Genomic DNA, 20,219 nt, shown 5'->3' on the forward strand with positions numbered 1-20,219 from the left:
TGGAAGCTCTGAAGCAAACTAACTTTGAGTAAATCACGTAACATCTTTAAGATTTCCTCAACTGTTATTACATAGATGTCACATTAGGATTAACCATACAGAACTTCCATTTTATAATTAAAAAGATGCCCACATGTCAGCAATTTTATGCAAATATGTCCAATATTTTTAAGTAAGTCATAGAACTGGGACGCAAATTAGATGAGACAACCCAAGTATAGAATCGAAGCAGACACTGCTAGGTTTTCACCAAACCCATGTCTACTTCTAGGCACACAGAATATATTTCTCCGTCTTCTTGCAGACTGGTGTGGACAATATCTGAGCTGTGATCCATGGAACTGGAGTTGAAATGACATTTGCTACTTTCAGGCTTGGACCATTTAAACTTTTCATGAGCAGTGCTCCATATCTTTTCTCCTTTTACAGTGACCATGGAAACAGTGGTTTGATAGAGCACAAGATGGAAAGGATTGGGTCCCTGAACCGCTTCTCAGAGTAAAGACACCCATCAATCAAAAATATCTATTAAGGACTCTGCACAAATAAAAAAAAACCTCTGTTGTATTGAAACACTAAGATTTAGAATATAAGGAATCAATAAATGCTGGTAATCACCATGATGCTGTTGTTGATGATGATGATGATGACAATCCCCGTGGACAAAGAGTCCACAGGTAGGAGGGTTTCTCAGGTTTGACTTGGTGGCTGGGCCAGGGGAGCTCACCTCCTTTGTGCCATTGTCTTGAATGAGGGTGTAAAGTGGGACCACGTGGTTGATTTCCAGCAGCACTGGTGTGGGGCTCAGCTGCTCCTTGCCCGGCCGCCGGCAAAGGTGGCAGGTAGAAGGACAGCGGCCTTTCTCCTCACAGCGAATCTCCACACCTGAGATGAGCTGGTCATCAGACAGCATCTGTGCCGTCAGCAGACCTGAAAGGTAGGTGATGAAGGGCATGGACTTGAGCTCCTTCTTGCTGCCCAGTTCTGTGGTCTCTGGAGAGGCACAAAATAGGAAGAGGTAGAGGTGAATTTAGTATTGTTTAAAAGGCCAGATTCTTGAACCCACAAAGAGCATGCCCTAAGGAGCTGGTATTCATTGGAAATGAAAAAAAAAAAGATGATAAAGTGATTTTTGCATGATGTCTTGAAAAGATCATTGGCCTGAGCATTCAGAGACCAGAATGGTGTCTTTCTCCTGCCATGTATACACGAGGTATCCTTTTACTCTCTCTAGCCCTCAATTTTTCCATGTTTAAAGTTGGTAGGTTGGGGTTAAGTGTTTTTCCAAGCAATTTGAAAGATACAAATACTCAAAGATATTTTCCCCAACCAGAAATTCCTTTCTGTCTACTGTCAACCTTCACAAACTATACTCTTCCTTTACAATTTTTCTCTAGTTCTATATTTTCCTTGAAACTCAATATAATGAAAGAAACATAAGCTTTGGGTCAAGTCAATTTCAGTTTAAATCCCAGTTCTGCCTGATAACGCCTCCTCAACCTTGAAAAAGTGTCTTGAGTATTCAGGAGATTCTCATCATTGATTCTGTGAAATGGGTTTAATGACCCCAATGGAATCAGTTGTGAGTGGCAGATGATATAGGAAGTGGTACTGCTTGGAACAGACATCATTTCCCCTTTATTTCTGTGCTTACCTGTTCCCTTGTTCAAACTTCTTTTCCTGCACACTTCTTCATGTGCATCTTGAGATGTGATTTGTATATGCTCCATGCTCTGCTTTGTCTTTCTTGACCTATACAACTAGTATTTCCTATCTCTGTGCCTTTGCCTCTCCTGCTTTTCTCTGTCTCAACAAATCTTTTCTAGCCATTTACACTCCATTTAAACAAATATTTTTACTTATGAGATCTTATTTTAAGTTCACTTTCCTTTCCCATTTTCTCCTGCCTTTTCCAACAGTATTATCAACTCTTGGAGCCTAGGGGTTGTGTTACCCATTCCTGTCCACCTCAGTGCCTAACATGAGTCTTGATGTAAGACTCAGTTAAAGATGGATCTTATAAAACTTTGATTGGCTAAAACTATATTCATAACTCTATTCTAATGCCTCCAAAATTCTTAGGAATTCAAGAATTTCTAGGAAGCACCTGAGCAACTGCTTCCATAGGGCAAAAGGAAAACTGAGTAGTCAGGGCTGGAAACCTCATATCAGCTTCATATAGAGAAGTTCTGCTTTTATTTCTCTAAGACCAGCTTTCTATATAAGATTTCCTAAAAAGATGGGGTTCTAAGTTCCATCAAAAAAGCTTGAAGATATAAAGTGATCTGAATAACCCAATGGGTTACATTGAAATCACAGACTGAATGAATGGTATCATCCAAGATGTACCATGCTCAATCTGAGTGCCAAAAAAGAGAGATCCTGTACTAAGATACAGAGCTTAATTCAGACAGCAGCTTCTACCAAGCCTGGTGAAATCAAGGTAAACTCTTATCTCAGTGGGCACAGGTCCTGGGCACTGAGAACTGAAAGTAAAATGAGATTTCTCCTGCTCCTGCTCTCAGCTTGCAGTGACATGCAGCTGATCTGGAAATGGGCTTGCCAATTAGAAATACAAATAAACGCAGCCTTCATTCATTACTCTCTGGGCCTTCCAGCCTGGGATCTGGGCTCCACCTTTTCTGTCTGGCTGTCAGCAAATGCTCATGAGCATCAGATCAAAGGCTCCAGGGGAGGAAGACAAGGCAAATTCCAGCTAACCAATCCTTTAGAGGGATTAAAGAAGGATAGTTACTAAGATAAACAAAACAAGGCTGTGAAGAAGGCAGCCCAGCAGCTGGGGAGATGGAGACAGCCTTATACACAGGCATGTCAAAAGAAGATGATGATAACTTTTGAAACTGCAGGCCAGAGGAATAGCTTTTGGACAAGGGTGACTTCAAGCTTGGAAGGGAATAGTCATTTGGGGAGAAGATCAGGAAGGAGTCAGAGCTACAAGGATACTAGGAATCAGCCCACGCTGTGGTCTGCAGGTCAACAAAGTATGGCCCATGGGGAAATTCATCCCATATTTGTTTTTGTAAATAAAGTTTTATTGGAACACAGCCATTCCCATTCATTAGTGTATTGTGTATGACCACAGTGGCAGAATGGAGTGGTTACAATAAAGACTCTCTATGGCACACAAAGCTAAAATGTGTCCTGCCTGAGCCTTTTCAGGAAAAGTTTGGCAACTGCTGCTCTAGTCCCAATTAATATATGGCAATATGATGGATCAGTTAAAAAGTAAAAACTTTGGAAGCAAGTAGGTTATTGATACACATGTATCGTGAATCTCCAAGAGTGGAAAAGTGGAGCCTCTTTTCTCCATATATAATATAATATAATCTATGTGTGTGTATGTATATATTTTGAGGGCTTGGTATGTAGTTCAGTGGTAGGGTTCTTGCTTAGTGTGCTTAAGTCCCTGGGTTCGATTCTCCACACACAAATAATTGAAAGAACATATTTTTGAATATGACTATCTAGTACAAACCCTCCCACTTTAAGTAAGGAGAAAATGCATCCCAGACAAGGAAAATTACTTTCCATGGTCACACAGTGAGTTAGTAATCTTCTCAGCACATAACTGTGCAATTCTGATAACCAATGCATCACCTGAACTACTGTCATTTCATATTTCAACACAGAGGGTATAACCCTCATTGTACCATGCCATGTACATATAACTTAATTGGGAAGAAATGTAACCTGTTGCTGGGAGTAAAAATTCTCTTGATCAAAAAGACATTCATAGACATTGGATTAAAGATATAATTATTCATTTAACAATTATTCATTTGTAGATTTTTGCTATTCTACTTCATAATTCTTCAGCTGTTTCAGTCCATCTTTCCTGTAAGTGGGGGTTAAAAGCCAAAAACTGAGGCTGAAAACTGTACCTACAATAGCAGCATAGAATTAATAGCCAAACTTCAGGGCTAATTTTGCAAAAAAAAAAAAAAAAAAAAATTGGGTCCAACTCTTTTTGCCAAATACTTGAGGAACTGGAGACCAAAAGAGAGAAAAGGGCTTACCTCTAAGTCCCAAGAACATTTATAGATAAGATTCTTTTCCTAATGTTATGCCATGGCTAAGTTATGATTTAGATGAGAGTTATAGCAGGGATGCCCATTAACCATTCCATTACAATTGTGAAAGCTAATTGCTTCTGATCCAACCCCACCCTGTGGCTAAAGTTATCTTTTCAAAAGACAAGTCCTATAGTGCTAAACTTCCATGACATTATTTATACTTAGAGTAAACATCAGAAGCCAAAAGGTGAGGCACAGACAATATAGGATCTAGACAACACACTGTTTCTCCAGTCTGATCTCTTATCCTGCTCTACCTAGTTCTTCTGCCTTCAACTATGATGACTTTTAAGTTCCTTGTATACACCTTGTATCTTTTTCTCCATCCTGGAACAGGCTCTTCTCTTGCATAATGCTTCCTTCCATCCCACCCTCAGCCCCTAACTTCTCTTGGCTAACTTCCACTCATCCTTCAGAACTTATTTCAAGTGCCAACTTCCCTCACTATCAATGTGTGTTCCATTTCCACATGACAGATTCTCATAGCATCCTGATCTGTCATCAACTATTAATGTATCAAGAGTATAAACTCCATGAAGACAAAGATAGTATCAGTTTTGCTGTTTCCTACATCGGCCTTACCCAATTTCAAGAAAACAGTAGGCTTAAAAACATTTTTTTTCCAATAAAAGTTTGTGGAATATATGCTATGTTCACATACACTAATCACTATGCTATCTTATCAAAGCATCAATGAATCTAAAAGCCAGGATTTGGGAATTACAAGGATGACAACTAATCTCGATTACAATCAAGATACAACCCAAGGTAAAATAAGCTTTCCCAATCCAAATGTCAACAGATGAAGGGTTGATCTTGTCTAGTTGTTCTGACCTCCTCTAGGCTTTCATTTAGACTCTTGCCATTGGGGAAAGGGGAGAGTTAGGTTAAACCAGGCTGCCTTTAACAGGCCAAGGATAAAGAGCATTTTCTGAAGAGACTTATCCTCTGTTCACATTTCCCATCCCTCTGAACAATGCGTCCAAAATAGGATCATGTCTGGTTTCAAGCCCGATTCAGTTCCAATGACACTACAACCCATTCATTTGAGAACCTGCCAAGTGAACTCTCTTTTTTCTCCTCCCAAATTCCTGCTGGGTATTATTTTGTTGCCACCAAAAAAAAATTTAAAAAGCCTCAGTTGAAGTGACAACTCCTTGTTGGGAGGGCAGCCAGGGCTTTTCGGCAGGAGGTGATGGCACTGCTTGCCCTCAGCCAGAAAACAAAACAAAGGCATCAGACGAAGGACTTCTGGGAGAGCCAAGGCTTCGCGGATGTTTGTTCAATATTCGGCAACAGTGCAGGGCGCTGCCTCTCCAGTCAGACAGGCTTGCTTTGGCAATAGGCTCGCACTTGAAGCATTTAAAGGCTCCACAGGGACCAGAGGGGCTCAAATTAGAAACGTTTAGGGAGGGGGGGAAAGGGTGAGACTTTTATATCATTAAAGAATGGCCTTTCTTACAGCAATGGCCTCCCAGGAATTACTGAAACGGGCTCATTTCTTAGGTGGAGTTACTGTCTGCTGTTGGAGGAAAGCAGTCACTCTGAGGTCTGACTCAAGGATCCTCACAAATATCCTTAACAAAGGGGAAACAGGCGGCTGAAACACCATCAGGGAGGCCTGTGTTGCTGTGTTGTGCAATCCGACTTCTCAGCCTCACAGATGAAAGTCCAGCGTCATCAGTGTGTCCTTTATAAATAACAGTACCAGCCGAAAAGAGTCACTGTGAGGATTACATAGGGGGCCTGGCATAGGTTAAGCCCTCAATTAATATTAGTTGTTATTGTTGTTGCTGTGGTTGTTATAATTATGTTGCTGTTATTGTAACAGGATGTTAAAATTGAAATTTCTATTGAGACACTATAAGGTAATAGAAGTAGAATCCTGAAGTCATGCCCCTAGATGCAGAACTTACAAAGGAGATGAATTCTAACTAGTTTCATAACTTTAGAAACCTCAGCCAGAACAAGGAAATAAAGAGATCAGTGTAAAAAGGAAGGATTTAGGGGATATTTTATTTGGAAAGAACTATTACCATGTTTAGAGTCAACAGCACCCCGGGCAGGATGTGGAATATGCTATCTTCTGACCCCAAGTTTTGTGACAAGGACCCTCATGAGTGACACTTGAAGAGCTTGTTTGTTGTTAGCAATTGAAAAGATAGCGGACTAGGGTCTACCTTCACCTGTCAAAAGTTCTGGTGGCCTGTGTTAAAAGAACAGAAGGGGCTGGAAAGGTATTAGCGCAAACTCCCAGAGGTTGCCAGAACAGAATTACTTGTTTCCCCTGGACCAGATGTGGAAACAGAGCTAGCCTGAAACTGTTCTGCATTCTGCCAAAGAAGAATTCTAACAGAGGGTGAAGTATCCCCACATTGGATCTTCATAAAGTGAGCAGCCAGAGAAATAGGAGTTGGGGGATCCACAGCAACCAACCAGAAAAATTGCTATGGCCCACGTCTTGGGAGAAGTCCCTAGTAAAGTGTATTTTATTGAAAATCCCTCTAAGAGAAATATATATTCATAGATTATTATGACTATTCTCAATTCCTACTATCAACTGAACCATTGATATCATTATCATGCATGTCATATTTATAATTTTAGTTAATATGTTAACATTAAAAAAATGTTAAATGAATATCTGTCTTGCCAAGTAAACTTTTAGTTTCATGAGAACAAGGACAGTGGCCAGTTTTAATGAGCATCTGTATTCTTAGCACATAGTTCACTGTATAATATCACATACATAGGTAAGTATCTGAATAAATTAATTAATACATGAATGTGTGAATATGACTCATTTTCCCTTCAATTTTTCTGTTTCTATAACATTTGTTAGACTCCAAATCCACTACTTGCTCAATGAGTCCTTTCCATTTAAAAAAAAAAATGGTTCTCCCTACACCTGCTGTGCCCAGGCAATAACCCCAATCCTCACTCATTTCCATGGACTAATTTATGGTGCACATCTATAGTTCCAGCAACTCCAGAGGTTCAGGAAGGAGAATCCCAAGTTCAAAGTCAGTCTAAGTAACTTAACAAGACCCTGTCTCAAAGTAAAAATTTAAAGGGCTTGGGATATAGTTTAGTGATAGAGTACTTACCTAGTAAGAGTTTTGAAATCACCTGTTCAGAAATCCCCATCTAATGCTTCATTTACTACCAAATCATCCTCCAAGTTCTTCTTAAACACTTCTAAGCTAGTGCACACCTATAATACCAGCAACATCAGGAGTCTAAGGCAGAGGATTGCAAGTTCAAGGCTAGTCTCAGCAACTTAGTAAGGCACTAAGAAACTTAATAAGGCTTTATCTCAAAATAAAAAATAAAAAGGGTTGGGGGCTGTAGCTCAATGGTAAAGCACCCTTGGGTTCAGTCTCTGGTAAAAAACCAAAAATTAAAACCCCAAAAACCTTCTAATAATGTGGAACTTTTTAGCCTTCCAATTCATTCTGTGAAAGCTCTGTTAAACTTAGACTGACTTCTCATCCAGGAATTGCATTTCTCATCCTAAGTATCAAACCCAAACCCAGACTTAGGTCCTTTATGCTGTCTGCATGTCTTATCTGCAGTATGCAAGCCTGTCCCCTACTTAGAGGTCATGCTAAGATTAAACAGCCAACTAGGTGAGTGAAATCCCTGTCACAGAAACCATGGGGCATTCTGATAATGTGTATGTCTTATGTGCTATGAGTGTGCACATTTAGCAAACAGAAGTAACAATGGAGTTCCAAAATGAAGAGGGTAGGTTAACAAAACTGCCAAGAAAATGATCTCCTGATATAATCTACTTAGCTTTTTCCCTAAATACACAATAAATAAGAACAATTATAAAAGAGGCAGCTATAACACAGTGGCTAACTTGAGTTTGAATTCCAGCTTTTTCACTTTCCAGCTGGAAGATCTTGGACCAGTTACTTAAACTCCCCAAGGCTCCATTTTATCATTTGTAAAATGTCAATAACATGAGTACTTAAATCTTGGATTATTTAGGGATTAATGAGAAACAGAACTCAACGAAGAGTTTCCAGCTCTACAGTGTCAACAGCATCATCAAAGTTCTTTGTTCTGGCTCTTGGCCTTCATCCCACCATTATTCAATTCTTATGCATGTCTAAATCTATAAAACATCCCTTGAATCCTAGTTAGTGCTTTAACTAAGAGGAATTTCTCTTAAACCACCTGCTTTCTACCTATTCTGTAAACTGTGGTAGAATTTACCATTTCAAATCATAGGGAAGTCATTTCCCCTCTCCAAATATTACTTTCCTTATGTGTAAAGTAGAGATCTTAATTTCTCATTCAATGTTCTAAGACTCAAATGCTGTATTAGCTGATTTATACCTATGATCTCATATGGTCTTCATTATTACCCTACAAATTAGGAATTGTTGCCTCTAGTACCCATGAGGGAACTGGGGCTCAGAATGATAAATACCTGTCTTCAAGTGAAAGCAGTTACTCCTCTGAGGAAGGTCATACCCTCTGTGGGAGAAGAACCTCAGCCACTTCCCAGTAGCTCAGTAGTGGCTGATGTCTTGGCCAAAGTCAGAGACCAGTTAGCACTGAATCATAGTATTTATTTCTGCCTCCTGAGACAAGGTAGGCTGCGACCAGTAATGGGAGGCTGGGGGAAAAAACAAGAAGGCCATGTGTGATCTCCTGCTGCCCTCTAGTGCCCACTTCAGATGTTTGCTCTTGGGAAATTTGTTAGTTCTGATCCTTCCTGCCAAAGAATAATTAGTGTGTGCAAAGCAACTTGCTAGGCACTGAGGACCACAGGAAAGACGATAAAGGCTTATCTAGTCTACAAGAAAAAAGAATTTAGAATGAGCCTTTGCAAAGAAGGCCTGAATATTCAGTGCCAGGCTTGGAGCTACTCCCTGGGACGGGAGTGAAAATATGAATTAAAACTCAGTACTAGTGGTACTGAGTGTGGAGATTCCAGTTGGGAAGGAAAAGCCAAAGAGATGAAGGAGAGGCTGAAGACATATCAGAGGGAGAAGACAGTAGAGCAAGAAATTAAAGGAGGCAGAAAGAGGTGGCAGTGGAAAAGGAAAAGATACAATATGACTGTCAGATAGATATGAGTTTGAATTTCAGGTTTGGCCAAAACTAAAATGTGACCTCTAGGGTCTCTGTGTTTAGTTAAACAAGTTGAGCTCTGTAAAAGGGAAGAGGGCAAATAGGGATTGGATTCAGTCCCAGCTGTATTTGTCAAGTCTTTGCTCATTTAACTGGATAAAAGAGCGGGAGCACCTTTAGCTAATTCATATAAAAGGCTAGCCACAGACCTGCATGTGACCATGGACAAGTTAGTACACAAATAGAAGTCTCTGTGTTTTTATGTATATAATAATAGTGACATCAGTGAAAATATAAAGTTAAGATAATTTAAGATAATTTGTACCTGTGCCAGACATTTAGTACACACACAAGAGATGTCAGTTCTTACTTATATTATTATAACAATATAGTTGCATTTTTAAGATGCAGTGGATAAGTGCTTGAAACAGGGAGAAAGTAGAAAGGAAACACATTTTCCAGCCTTCTAGTCTTTGCTACACATAACATATTGCAGATCTCATTGAATCCTCTCAACAATGCTTTGGACTAGGAATATTATAATTTTTACAAGCATAATACAATTGAGAAAATAGAGGTTCTGGGAGGTGACATTCAGCCAAAGGCCATTGGTCATTCAGCATCTAATTCCAAAGCCTCTTTTCTGTTCAGTGGAGGTCAAAGCATCATTAATAGGAGGACTGTCTTCTCTTCCCTGGGATCCAATTATTCCACTTTCCTAAGAACTCTGCTCAAAACTCACCCCCTCAAGGAAGGTTTCAGATTTTATTTCCTCCCCAATTCCATTTTCTTCTTCCAGTCACATGTAGAATTCAAAGGAAAATGCCCAGAAGGGATCATTCTTAGACAGGCTTAGGGAAAAAGAGGTCTCTGAGATGCTAATGTCCTGCTATGGATGAAAACTGCCAGATTATGCTGTTTGAACATGACCTGGAGGTAGGAGAACAGGCCTTCAAGGTTGGTTGCCAAGTTAAAACATCCCAGAGGGTGTGAACCTGAATGGGGTCAGCTAGAGGCTTTGGTTAGAGAAGCCCTTAGGAAACAAAACTGTCACCCTCAGCCAGTGAGGTGGTGTACTGTGATCACTGAAACTGGGGGGGAGTTGAGGCAAGAGGATTGCAAGTTCAAGGCCAGTCTCATCAACTTAGTGAAACCTTGTCTCAAAAATAAAATAAAAAAGTGCTGGGGATGTCGCTGTATGGTAGAGCATACCACCCTCTGACTGCTTTCATACTGGAATCACAGTCTCACTTTCATGCCTTTCTGTTTTTATCAAAATCCTAACAAGACGCAGGTTAAAAGATCACCTTTAAAAATGTTCACAGGCATTTCATAACATGTTCAAGGGTGAGTTAATTCCTTTTTTAGCTCCCCTCTTTCCTATAGCTGTGCTGCTTGGGACAATGAGGACTAATGTGTCCATTCAACAAAAAGTAAAATTAAATTAAAACAAAGGGTCAAAACCCATCAGAAATTCCCTGTCTTAAAATTGTGGTAATCAGTAAAGTTAACATCAACAACTGCTACAATTTTACAGGAACGCATTCCAGGCCAGATATTCTGCTACTTGTTTTACATGATCAAACTTGGTCTCAATAAACCAGAACATCAATGAAAAGTAGGTTTCATTAATGCTTTTTAAAGATGAGAAAGTGGAAGATCATAGGAGTGAAATCAGGAGTCCAAAAAAGAGCTGGACTCCCACTCCCATCTGTCCTATTTCTAACCACTTTTCCACTATATTAAGTTCTCTCCTACTCTGCTACATCGCAAGAGATTCAGGTCTATGTGGTTATAAATTCTGGAATTTGAATAAACAATTCCTGTTACTTCTGCCCATTACATCATGGTGATCAGCAATAAAACTCTTGAAATATGAATCTATGGACAATCAATACAGCATTGGTTGAAAAACTGTGAGGCATCTAAATGATGAGGTAGGTACGATGTACCAAAGAAAATAGAGAAACGTTTTATTATATATGATACACAGTAATTATAAATATAAATATAAAAAAATATATAAATATATAGACATATATATAAATAAAATGGAAAAAACAATGTGCAGAGAATGTTTACAGTACATTCTTTTGTGTAAAAAAGAGGGGAGGAGTACATATATATATATACACACACACACACACACACACATATAATATAAATATGTTTATGCATGCATATATGTGTTTCCAGTTACTTTTTTTTTTTGATACTGAGGATTTAATTCAGGGGCACTTTACAACTGAGTTACAATCCCCAGAACTTTAATTTTTTTCTTAATTTTCTGATAGGATCTCATTAAATTATTTTAGAGTCTTGCTAATATGCTAAGGCTGCCCTCATATTCATTGTCCTCCTGCCTCAGCTCCCTGAGTAGCTGGGATTATAGGTGTGAGCCATGGCCCTGAGCTTCTATATTGTTTTTCACTAAGAAATAATAAAAAGATTAACCAAACTAATAAAATGGTTACCTATAAAGGGAGCAAAAAAGAAGAGATCAAGGCCAGAGTTTTTCAGTATATCTTAGTTTATAAGTTTTAGCTTTGTGTTTTATGTAAAACACAAAGTTTTGCATAATTTTTTAAAATCAAAAAGACATAATTATTTCTACAAATTATATATGAAGTAAAAGAAATAGATCTGACTCTACATTTAAGTATTGATAGAAACAATGGAGAAAATAATAGTTTCAAGTGTCTTTAAAATGTAGTATTCAGGCCAAGTATGGTGTAATCTCAGAGGAAAGAAAGAGAGAAAGAAAAAGATAAAACAGCAAAATAAAAAGAAGGAAAAGAAGAAGAAAGAAAATGAGAGAAAAATGTAGTATTTGGAAATTTCACTCCCTAGTACATCCCCTTTTCCAAATTATGATGTGTTCAGGAACAAATACCTCACAAATATCTCACAGTGAATTTCCAACTATTACATGTAATTATGATGCACCTAAAGAAATTTTAATGCAGTATTTGGGTGTTATATGCTTTGTAAAAAGTATTCAAAATAAAAGATGATCTTCAAGTAAGTCTTCAATTAGATTAATGTGGAACACTGTTACTTTGAAGCCACTATGTGTATATTGTGTGGTGTTGCAAACAAGCTTTTATTTTATTGTCTTTAGGATTTTCAACATAAGACTAACAATCCAAGTATAAAGTCAAAGAAGCTAAGAAAAAAATCTGTGAACTGAAATTTTAATTTGAAGTCAACATTTCACAACTTTGTCCCTGAAAAAGCCTAGAAAAAAAAATGACCTTACTATAGAAAAGTGGTCCTAATGCTCAGACTCTGTTTCCACTGAAAGGAACAAAGTATTCTTTAATAAAAATTCCTGATCCAGGTCTGGAACAGAATGGTATAAAGCTAAACCCAGGATGTTTGCTGTACCAAAAAGCAGGGTGGAGACCAATGGGGTCATTTCAAAAGGGCACAGAAAACAACCTAAAGTAGCTTACATCAGCCTTACATGAAACAATATGAACACTAAAGAGAATAATGATTGCAAGAAATTGAAATTTATCAGATAAATTGCCATTAATTCATAACATTACTCACACTAAATTCAACACCCAAAGTAACTAAGTAAATTTAAAAGTCAACAAAACTCATTGGTCACTATTAGTGATTGCTTGGAGATCAGCATACTATTTTGAAAATTGTAACAGAATCAATTATGAATCATATTTTTATTATATGAACTGAATTTCTGGGCAACTACATTTTTCCTTTTGGAAATATTGTAAATAATAAAGACAGGAAGAATGATAGAATTATAAAATCACTCTATTAAAATGTCTAATAAAACATTAGATCTAGACAACTATAATCAATAAATCCAAAACCATTAGGAGAAAGGCTAATGGGAAAATTTCTAATGGATAGATTACACTGATAGCAACTAAAACTGCTGATCATTTTTATCATGACTAAAAGTACAATGAGACATTAAATCCTGATCTGATGCTATACGCTTCAGGTGGTAGTTCTTAAATCCATGAATAGAATGAACTTATAAACTTGTACTAAGAAAAAATACATCTTTATATTCAGTTTCCTATAATTGCAACTTAGCATTTCTAAATTATAAATGCAACTAAAAGAATATAGTAGCAATAAAATTTTCTATGACTTTGATAGAATTTTAAATATTTGTGTCACTTTACAGTTGTTATAAATATTTAAAATATTTATGCTCAACACTACTTAGAAATTCTGATGGATATCTCTCCACTACATCTTGTCATTCATAAAGAAGCACATATGTTGCTATATTTTAATATTTTGATGACAGTATATTGATACAGTTTCTTTCTGTTGTTTTTGCTATGTGTTTTCTTACATGCCCTTTGAAAACATTATTCAGAGAAGTGATTTTATCATTCCATAAAAGGATTCTAGGAACAAAAACTTCTAGGAACAAAAAATTCTCCAATTGATTCCCTAGGATAAAGGAACAAGTTAAACAACACCATGAGGAAACAATTGGTTAAGTTTGCAATTTGGAAAATTCTAAAGGACAAATAAATCAATGTCTTCAACAAAAAATAGTACAAGCAAAATTAAAGGACATAATCATTACAGATTAGGAGACCAAGTACAACATATAGGCATCTTGGTCATTATTTAAACATACTGACTATAAACAGATATTTTAAAGCCAAATTTTTATATTCAAATTTTAAAAATTTGAATATGAACTTCTAGATAGGATAATAACATTGAGATTATGTTTAAAATAATTATCTGTTAAAGGTACATGCTGAGGTATTTACAGGAGGAATGCTATATCTTGGATTTGCTTTTAAATATCCCAGCAACAAAAAGCAAATTGGGGATAAGCAATAGCTGAGGTGAAAATAGGAAAATTTTGACAAGAAGCATTACTGAGTAAGGGGCACACAGATTCACTATAACATTTTCTTTCTCAATGTGTATACTTAAGATTTGTTTAAAGAAAATATTGAGACACCTTGCAGAAGGCTTATACAAAGTTGGTAAAGGCCATTATTGATGGCTAGTAGAATAAGTGGGATGATTTCAAATTTCTTATCATGTACTGTTTTGATTTTTTTATAATTCATATTCACTTGTAATTTTAAATACTATGTTTTAGAGCATTTTAGGGCTCATTGCAAAATTGAAATTCTCCATATACTCCCTATTCCTACACACACATAGCTTCTCTCATTATTGGTACTCTCACCAGAATGGTCTATTTGATGAGCCTGCATTGACGTATCATAATCACTCAAAATCCACAGTTCACTTCTCATTCTATAAGCACTATATATTTGGACAAATGTATAGTGACATCTATCCAAATGATAGTATCACACACAGTATTTTTACTGCCCTAAAAACCCTCTGTGCTCTACCCATTCCTTCCTTCCTCCTATCCCCAACCCTTGATAACCACTGATAAGATTTTTAACTTCAGAATGTTATACAGTTGGAGTCATATGCAGATTAGCTTCTTTTGCTTAATATTTATTTATTTATTTAATGTATTTTCATGACTTGAAAGTTATTTCTTTTTAGCACTCTATATGGTACACGGTCTGAATATGCCACAGTTTATTTATCAATTGGCCTACCAAAGGATATCTTGATAGCTCCCAGGTTTTGACAATTATGAATAAAGTTGCAATAAATGTCCATGTGCAGACTTTTGTGTTGATATGTTTTCAGTTCCTTTGGTAGATATCAAAAAGTACAACTACTAAATCTCATGGCAAGAGCGTGTTTTTTGCTTTGTAAGAAATTACCAAAATGTCTTCCAAAGTGGATGTTCCATTTGGTATCACCAGCAGCAATAAATAAGTGTACCTGCTGATCTCTGTCTTGTCAGCTATTTGGTATTACCAGTGTTAAATTGCTAATAGGCATACAGAGGTCTTTTGTTTCAGTGGGTATTTCTCTGATAATGTGATGTGGAGCATCTTTTTATACGCTTATGTGACAGCCATGAATTTTCTTCAGGGGGATGTTTATTGAGGTTCTGACACATTTTTTAATCAAGCTGTTTATTTTCTTATTGTTGAGTTTTAAGAGTTCCTTTTGTGCTTTTACTGACAGTACTTTATCAAATGTATCTTCTGCAAATATTTTCTCGAGGTCTGTGGCATGTCTTCTCATTATCTTGATATTGCCCTTTGCAGAGCAGAAGTTTTTAATTCTCATAAGATTCACCTTATAAACTATTACTTACATGTTAGATTTTAAATTTTAAAATAACATTAAAAATTTCCTATTTTTAGGAAAAATCAAAATAGAGCATTGGGCAAGCAATGATATAAAAAGAATTTGTAGAATGGAGGTGAGAGTATTCCACAACTGACACTCTGTCTGCAGTTGGACAGTCTTACAATGTCAGCTGATGGACTGGTTAGTGGTAGTTACCAGATAAAGAAAACTTGACTAAACGACTAGACCCAAGAAGAACTGGACCCTAGGAGCAAGGCTAAGAAGTAGGGCTTAAAAGAAATAAGGAACATGGAAATTATCCAAGAGCTTTCATTTATCAGTGAATTGAATTGTGGTTGTGGACCCCACACTCTGTATGCTTTCAAGGCAAACCTTCAATCTACAGAGATGTATTAAACACCTGCTTAGCCAGTGTTCCATCACTGCTCCCCTTTTAATCAATCACACTAGTTCAAACCATTATAAACTGGGTCTAGTTAATGAATATAAATGTATATGATATTAAAATAAAGCTTCAAAATTCTGAATCAGTTGTTACCATTTCGGCTCAAGGAACTAAATCAAAAAAGAAAAAAACCTCCCTACACAAGGAAGTTTATGGAGTCTTATTTGTTCAAAGATGGGTTTGTCAACTTGACAAACACATAACTGGTTTGACAGCTATGAAGGCCAGAGAAAAACAATTTCAAATACTTTTCAACACTAGGTAAATAAAATATCAAAATTTATATTTATTGAAAAAGCACTTGTTATATTCCTAGCATTATCATAAATATGTGTAAATGGATTACAGAGATCTTCATAAATGGTTAATATTATATAAATATAGCCAATATAATAGTTACATTATGATGGTAGATAAAGTTGACTCTCTGTTCAGATTTTCTTTTATATATTTAATTTAAATTGAATTCAAACACCTATTGAGTCCTCTATGTTTCAGGTTTAGGCTAGACTGAGAAACATATAGGTATTAAATATGGTATATGGAGGTTAGAGTCAGTTTTAGCAAGAACTAGAACTAACTAACTAGATAGATAGATAGATAGATAGATAGATAGATAGATAGATAGATACAAATAAAAAATAGAGAATAACAAAATGAAACATGGAAAGGTTCATGTGATAAGGTACTGAGGGAAATCTCCAGACTCCTGCAAAGAACTAGGCCCACAATCCAACAGCCCTTAAGGAACTGAATCTAGCCAAGTACATGAGGGATCTGGAATTGTATTCTTTCCGGTTCCAGCCCTCAGGTGAGATCTCAGCCCACTGCAATAACTTCATCACAGCCTTGGAAGACAAGGTAGAGGATCCAGTAAAACTATGCTTGGATTCTTGTTTCAATGAAACTGTGAGACAATATGTGAGTAATTATTTTAAGTGGAAACATTTTAGGGGATCATTTGATATATAGTGATAGACTAGTAATAAAGATAGACATATATAATTTTATGTTATTTCATGAAAATTCTAGTAATTGTAAACTTCTAGACTCAGACAAATTTGGTTAGGAAGTAGTGAGAGTTTTATCCCTTAACAATTATTGCCCCTATATTCTGTAAGCAAAAAATTCCTCCTATCCCTCAAAATTCAGTTGCTAATGACAGAAGAAAAGGAGATATTTTGAGAATAATAATAATAATAATAGCAGCTAACATTCACAGAGCACTTATTCTTTACCAGTAAAACTTTAAACACTTTAGATCTAATGTCACCTTATATTTACATTTTATGTTGTAAATAACTACTATTATCCCTATTTTGTAGAGGAGAAAAGTAAAGTACTGAGATGTTAAGTAAGTTGCCCAAGGTTATAAAGCTTTGTCAATTCCAACAAGTTATCTAGACTCATGTTAGATCATCTTCTTATATATTCCCTAAAATAACTTTCTGGGGAAAATGGGGCTGATTCCAGAGCCCTTGCTCTTTCTAAACAATGGTGTACTTAAATGAGTAAATTTATTTTTTAAAAATAATAAATGCAAAATAAACACTCCAACACTGTAGATAAAATGCTAAATGTTTTACATCTAATATCTCATGTTTTTTCTCAACAATGTTGCCAGTTATCAATCCCTGTTTTAAAGAGAAAAGCACATAAAGTTTGGTGGTGTTATCAGTAAAACTGTGTCTCCAAAAAGGTATGTTGAAAGTTTAACTCCCGGAACATTAGAAGGTGACCTTATTTGGGAGTAAGTTGTCATAAATGTATTCAATAAAGAGGACATCAACTGGAGTGGGGCAGGCCCTTAATCCAATATAACTATTGTTTCAAATCAAGAAATGCCTGGGGCTACCAGAATATGGAAGAAATAAGGATCTTTTTCTTTTTTTCTTCCTATATTTTCCAGTGATGCATTAGAATTACACAGAATAGTGGGATTTGTTGTTATGAATTTCATATATGCACATAATATAACAAGATAATTTGCTTAATATAATTGCAAAGATCTCATAAAGCCTACAGAGAGCATGGCCCTGCTTATACCTTTATTTCAAACATTTAGCCTCCAGGACTGTGAGAGAATAAATTTTTCTTATTTTAAACCACCTAGTTTGTGGTAGTTGATTCCCAGAGCCCTAGGAAACTGATACAGGTGATTTAAATGTTAAATGAAAACCCATTATATTAAAATGCTGAATAAAGAGTATTTAAAGGGCTCCACAAAGAGAATTTTTAAATGTCTTTGTGTAAGAGGACTGCTAATATTGTGCCAGTGCATGCAAAGCCACAGAATAAAAATGAGTACAGTTCCAGCGTGCTTATTTTACTTTGAAAAATAAAAAGATTTTGTGTAAAGCATGGCAATTAATTCAACCGGTAAGTAGTTTAAAAATTTTTTTAAAAGACAGTCAAATAAACACTTTTTTTTTGTAACAGGAAGAAATGATTTTTTTTAAAGGCATGGCTTGAGCTTTATCTTCAGACTTTCAGGAGCACATTCCACTATTCTCTGGTGATGCTGCTCAGAACAGCTCAAATGAGAATCTTTTCCTTGACAGGATTATATCACATTGTCATAAGGGCTGCCACAAATTCCTTGACTTCTGAGCACTGACATTTCTTTTGAGTCTTATAAACAAACCTTAATAAAATAGATAGCTCATGTCACAAATGTGGGTAATTTTGGCATGGTGGTTCATAGCCAACTGGACTAGATGTTTACTCTAGTTCTACCTCTTTCTGAGCCTTTGTTACCTCTTTTGTAACATGGAACTACTACTATCTACTTAAGGAACTGAAGGAATTAATTGTAACATGAATATCTACGTAGTGCCTGTTATATTATGGTGCTCAAAACATGGCCAACACTTAATTGAGTGATCCCAGTGAGTCATTTTGCACTTAGAATAACTCCAGGCCAGTCAGGCAATTTGATTTGCCTAAGGTCACATTTCTGAGTCTGCTTTATTTACTCAACAAATTTTATATGCTGGGAATTGTGCTAACAGATATGACTACAAACAGGCAATGTCCTTCAGGGAAGTTCATATCCCACAGGTAAAGATGACAGGCAAAAGAATAAAGATCAACCTGTATGTGGTTTGTGAAAAATGATCAGAGTTAGAAGCAGGTACATAGGAAAGTAGGAAGAGTAAATACCCCTCCCTCCTGTTCCCTGAGGTTCTCTCTATATCCACCAGAGGCCAATTTTGACCAAAATCTGTTCCAGGCCTTTTAGTCCCCAATGGGGCTCCCTTCTCCATCTAGTTTTGACTCAATCTATTTTTACCCTGCCTGTTCAAACTCCATGCAGCCCTGAATTGCAAGTGCACTGTTGGTCTCAGGTATTCAAGGAGGCCATGACGTATGTCCAGTGTTAACTTCCTGTTTTCCCAATATCTGAAATGCTAGGGATTATGGATCCAGCAGCCCTGAGTGGGTAAGAGCCAATTACAATTTTTAAAAAACTTCCATTAATTGACAATCTAAATTCATCCTCATAGCAAATCTCACCTTCATTTACAGATAAAGAAATGGGGAGAATGGTTACACAAGATTAAGAAGTTGAGTTTTCAGGATTGGGTTTATCTCTTAGGTTCTGACAGGTAGTACCTGGTGGCCTTGTTATTTAAATTTGGCATCGTTAATCTTCTCTCAAAGAGTAGTTCTGAGGATTAAATGAGCTATGGAGGTGAATAACTTAGTTGTCACCAGTCAGCAAGTATTGTCTGTAGTTTTATCATTATGCACTGTCACATAGCAAAGCAGAACTTCAAAACCAGCACATACTCCCCCTTCACTCTTAAACTGCACAGTATGGTCACCTTCTGGAGCAGGTAACTGGCTCCAAGCTATTTTAGGGACTGCAGGTCCTGGCCACCCAGCAGATCAGCCTTTACCTGGTAAGACTTCACCACCCACCCGACTCCCCAAAGCCAGACTCGGGTTTGGGTTTCGGAGTAGCTTCAGTCTGCGAGGACAGAAGCTGTAGTGTTTCCCCATCTCTCTCTCTGCTGTGGGTCTCCCAGGTGAGTAGGAAAAACTGTCCTTTCCAAGAGCAGCTTTTTGCTCAGATAATGTCTCTAGTAAAGGGTGTGTCACGTGCAAAAATAGAGAGCTTGAGGTAGGGAGTTGGGGTTCTGGGCTTGTCTTCCCTTGTGCCATTTCGCAGATGGGAAAGCTGAGGCTCCGAGGGCCTTTCTGTGAGTCGCTGAGGCATTCTTGGAAACTACCAACTGAAGACAGTTTACAGAAGAAGCCGACACGGAGTCAAACCCGGAGCTCTGGATTGGTTTCCGTCTCCCTGAGTGAACTAGACTCCTGTTGCGAGTGGGCCTCAGTTTCTTCATCCGTCGAAAGGAGACAGGAAGGAAGCTGAATAAAAC

General features: G+C 37.0%; 1 protein-coding gene across 5 annotated transcripts in view; it reads right to left on the reverse strand.

Annotated features, from left to right (window-relative positions):
- Astn2 (astrotactin 2) overlaps positions 1-20,219 on the reverse strand; it is an 837,958-nt gene that overhangs the window by 176,635 nt on the left and 641,104 nt on the right. For all 5 annotated transcript variants that reach the window (XM_078048074.1, XM_078048075.1, XM_078048073.1 and 2 more), the window contains one exon: positions 728-993. In XM_078048074.1, the coding sequence (XP_077904200.1) occupies positions 728-993 (266 nt within the window). The remainder of the gene's footprint in view (positions 1-727; positions 994-20,219) is intronic.

The sequence above is a fragment of the Ictidomys tridecemlineatus genome, chromosome 4, assembly GCF_052094955.1.
Source record: "Ictidomys tridecemlineatus isolate mIctTri1 chromosome 4, mIctTri1.hap1, whole genome shotgun sequence".
Classification (NCBI taxonomy): domain Eukaryota; kingdom Metazoa; phylum Chordata; class Mammalia; order Rodentia; family Sciuridae; genus Ictidomys; species Ictidomys tridecemlineatus.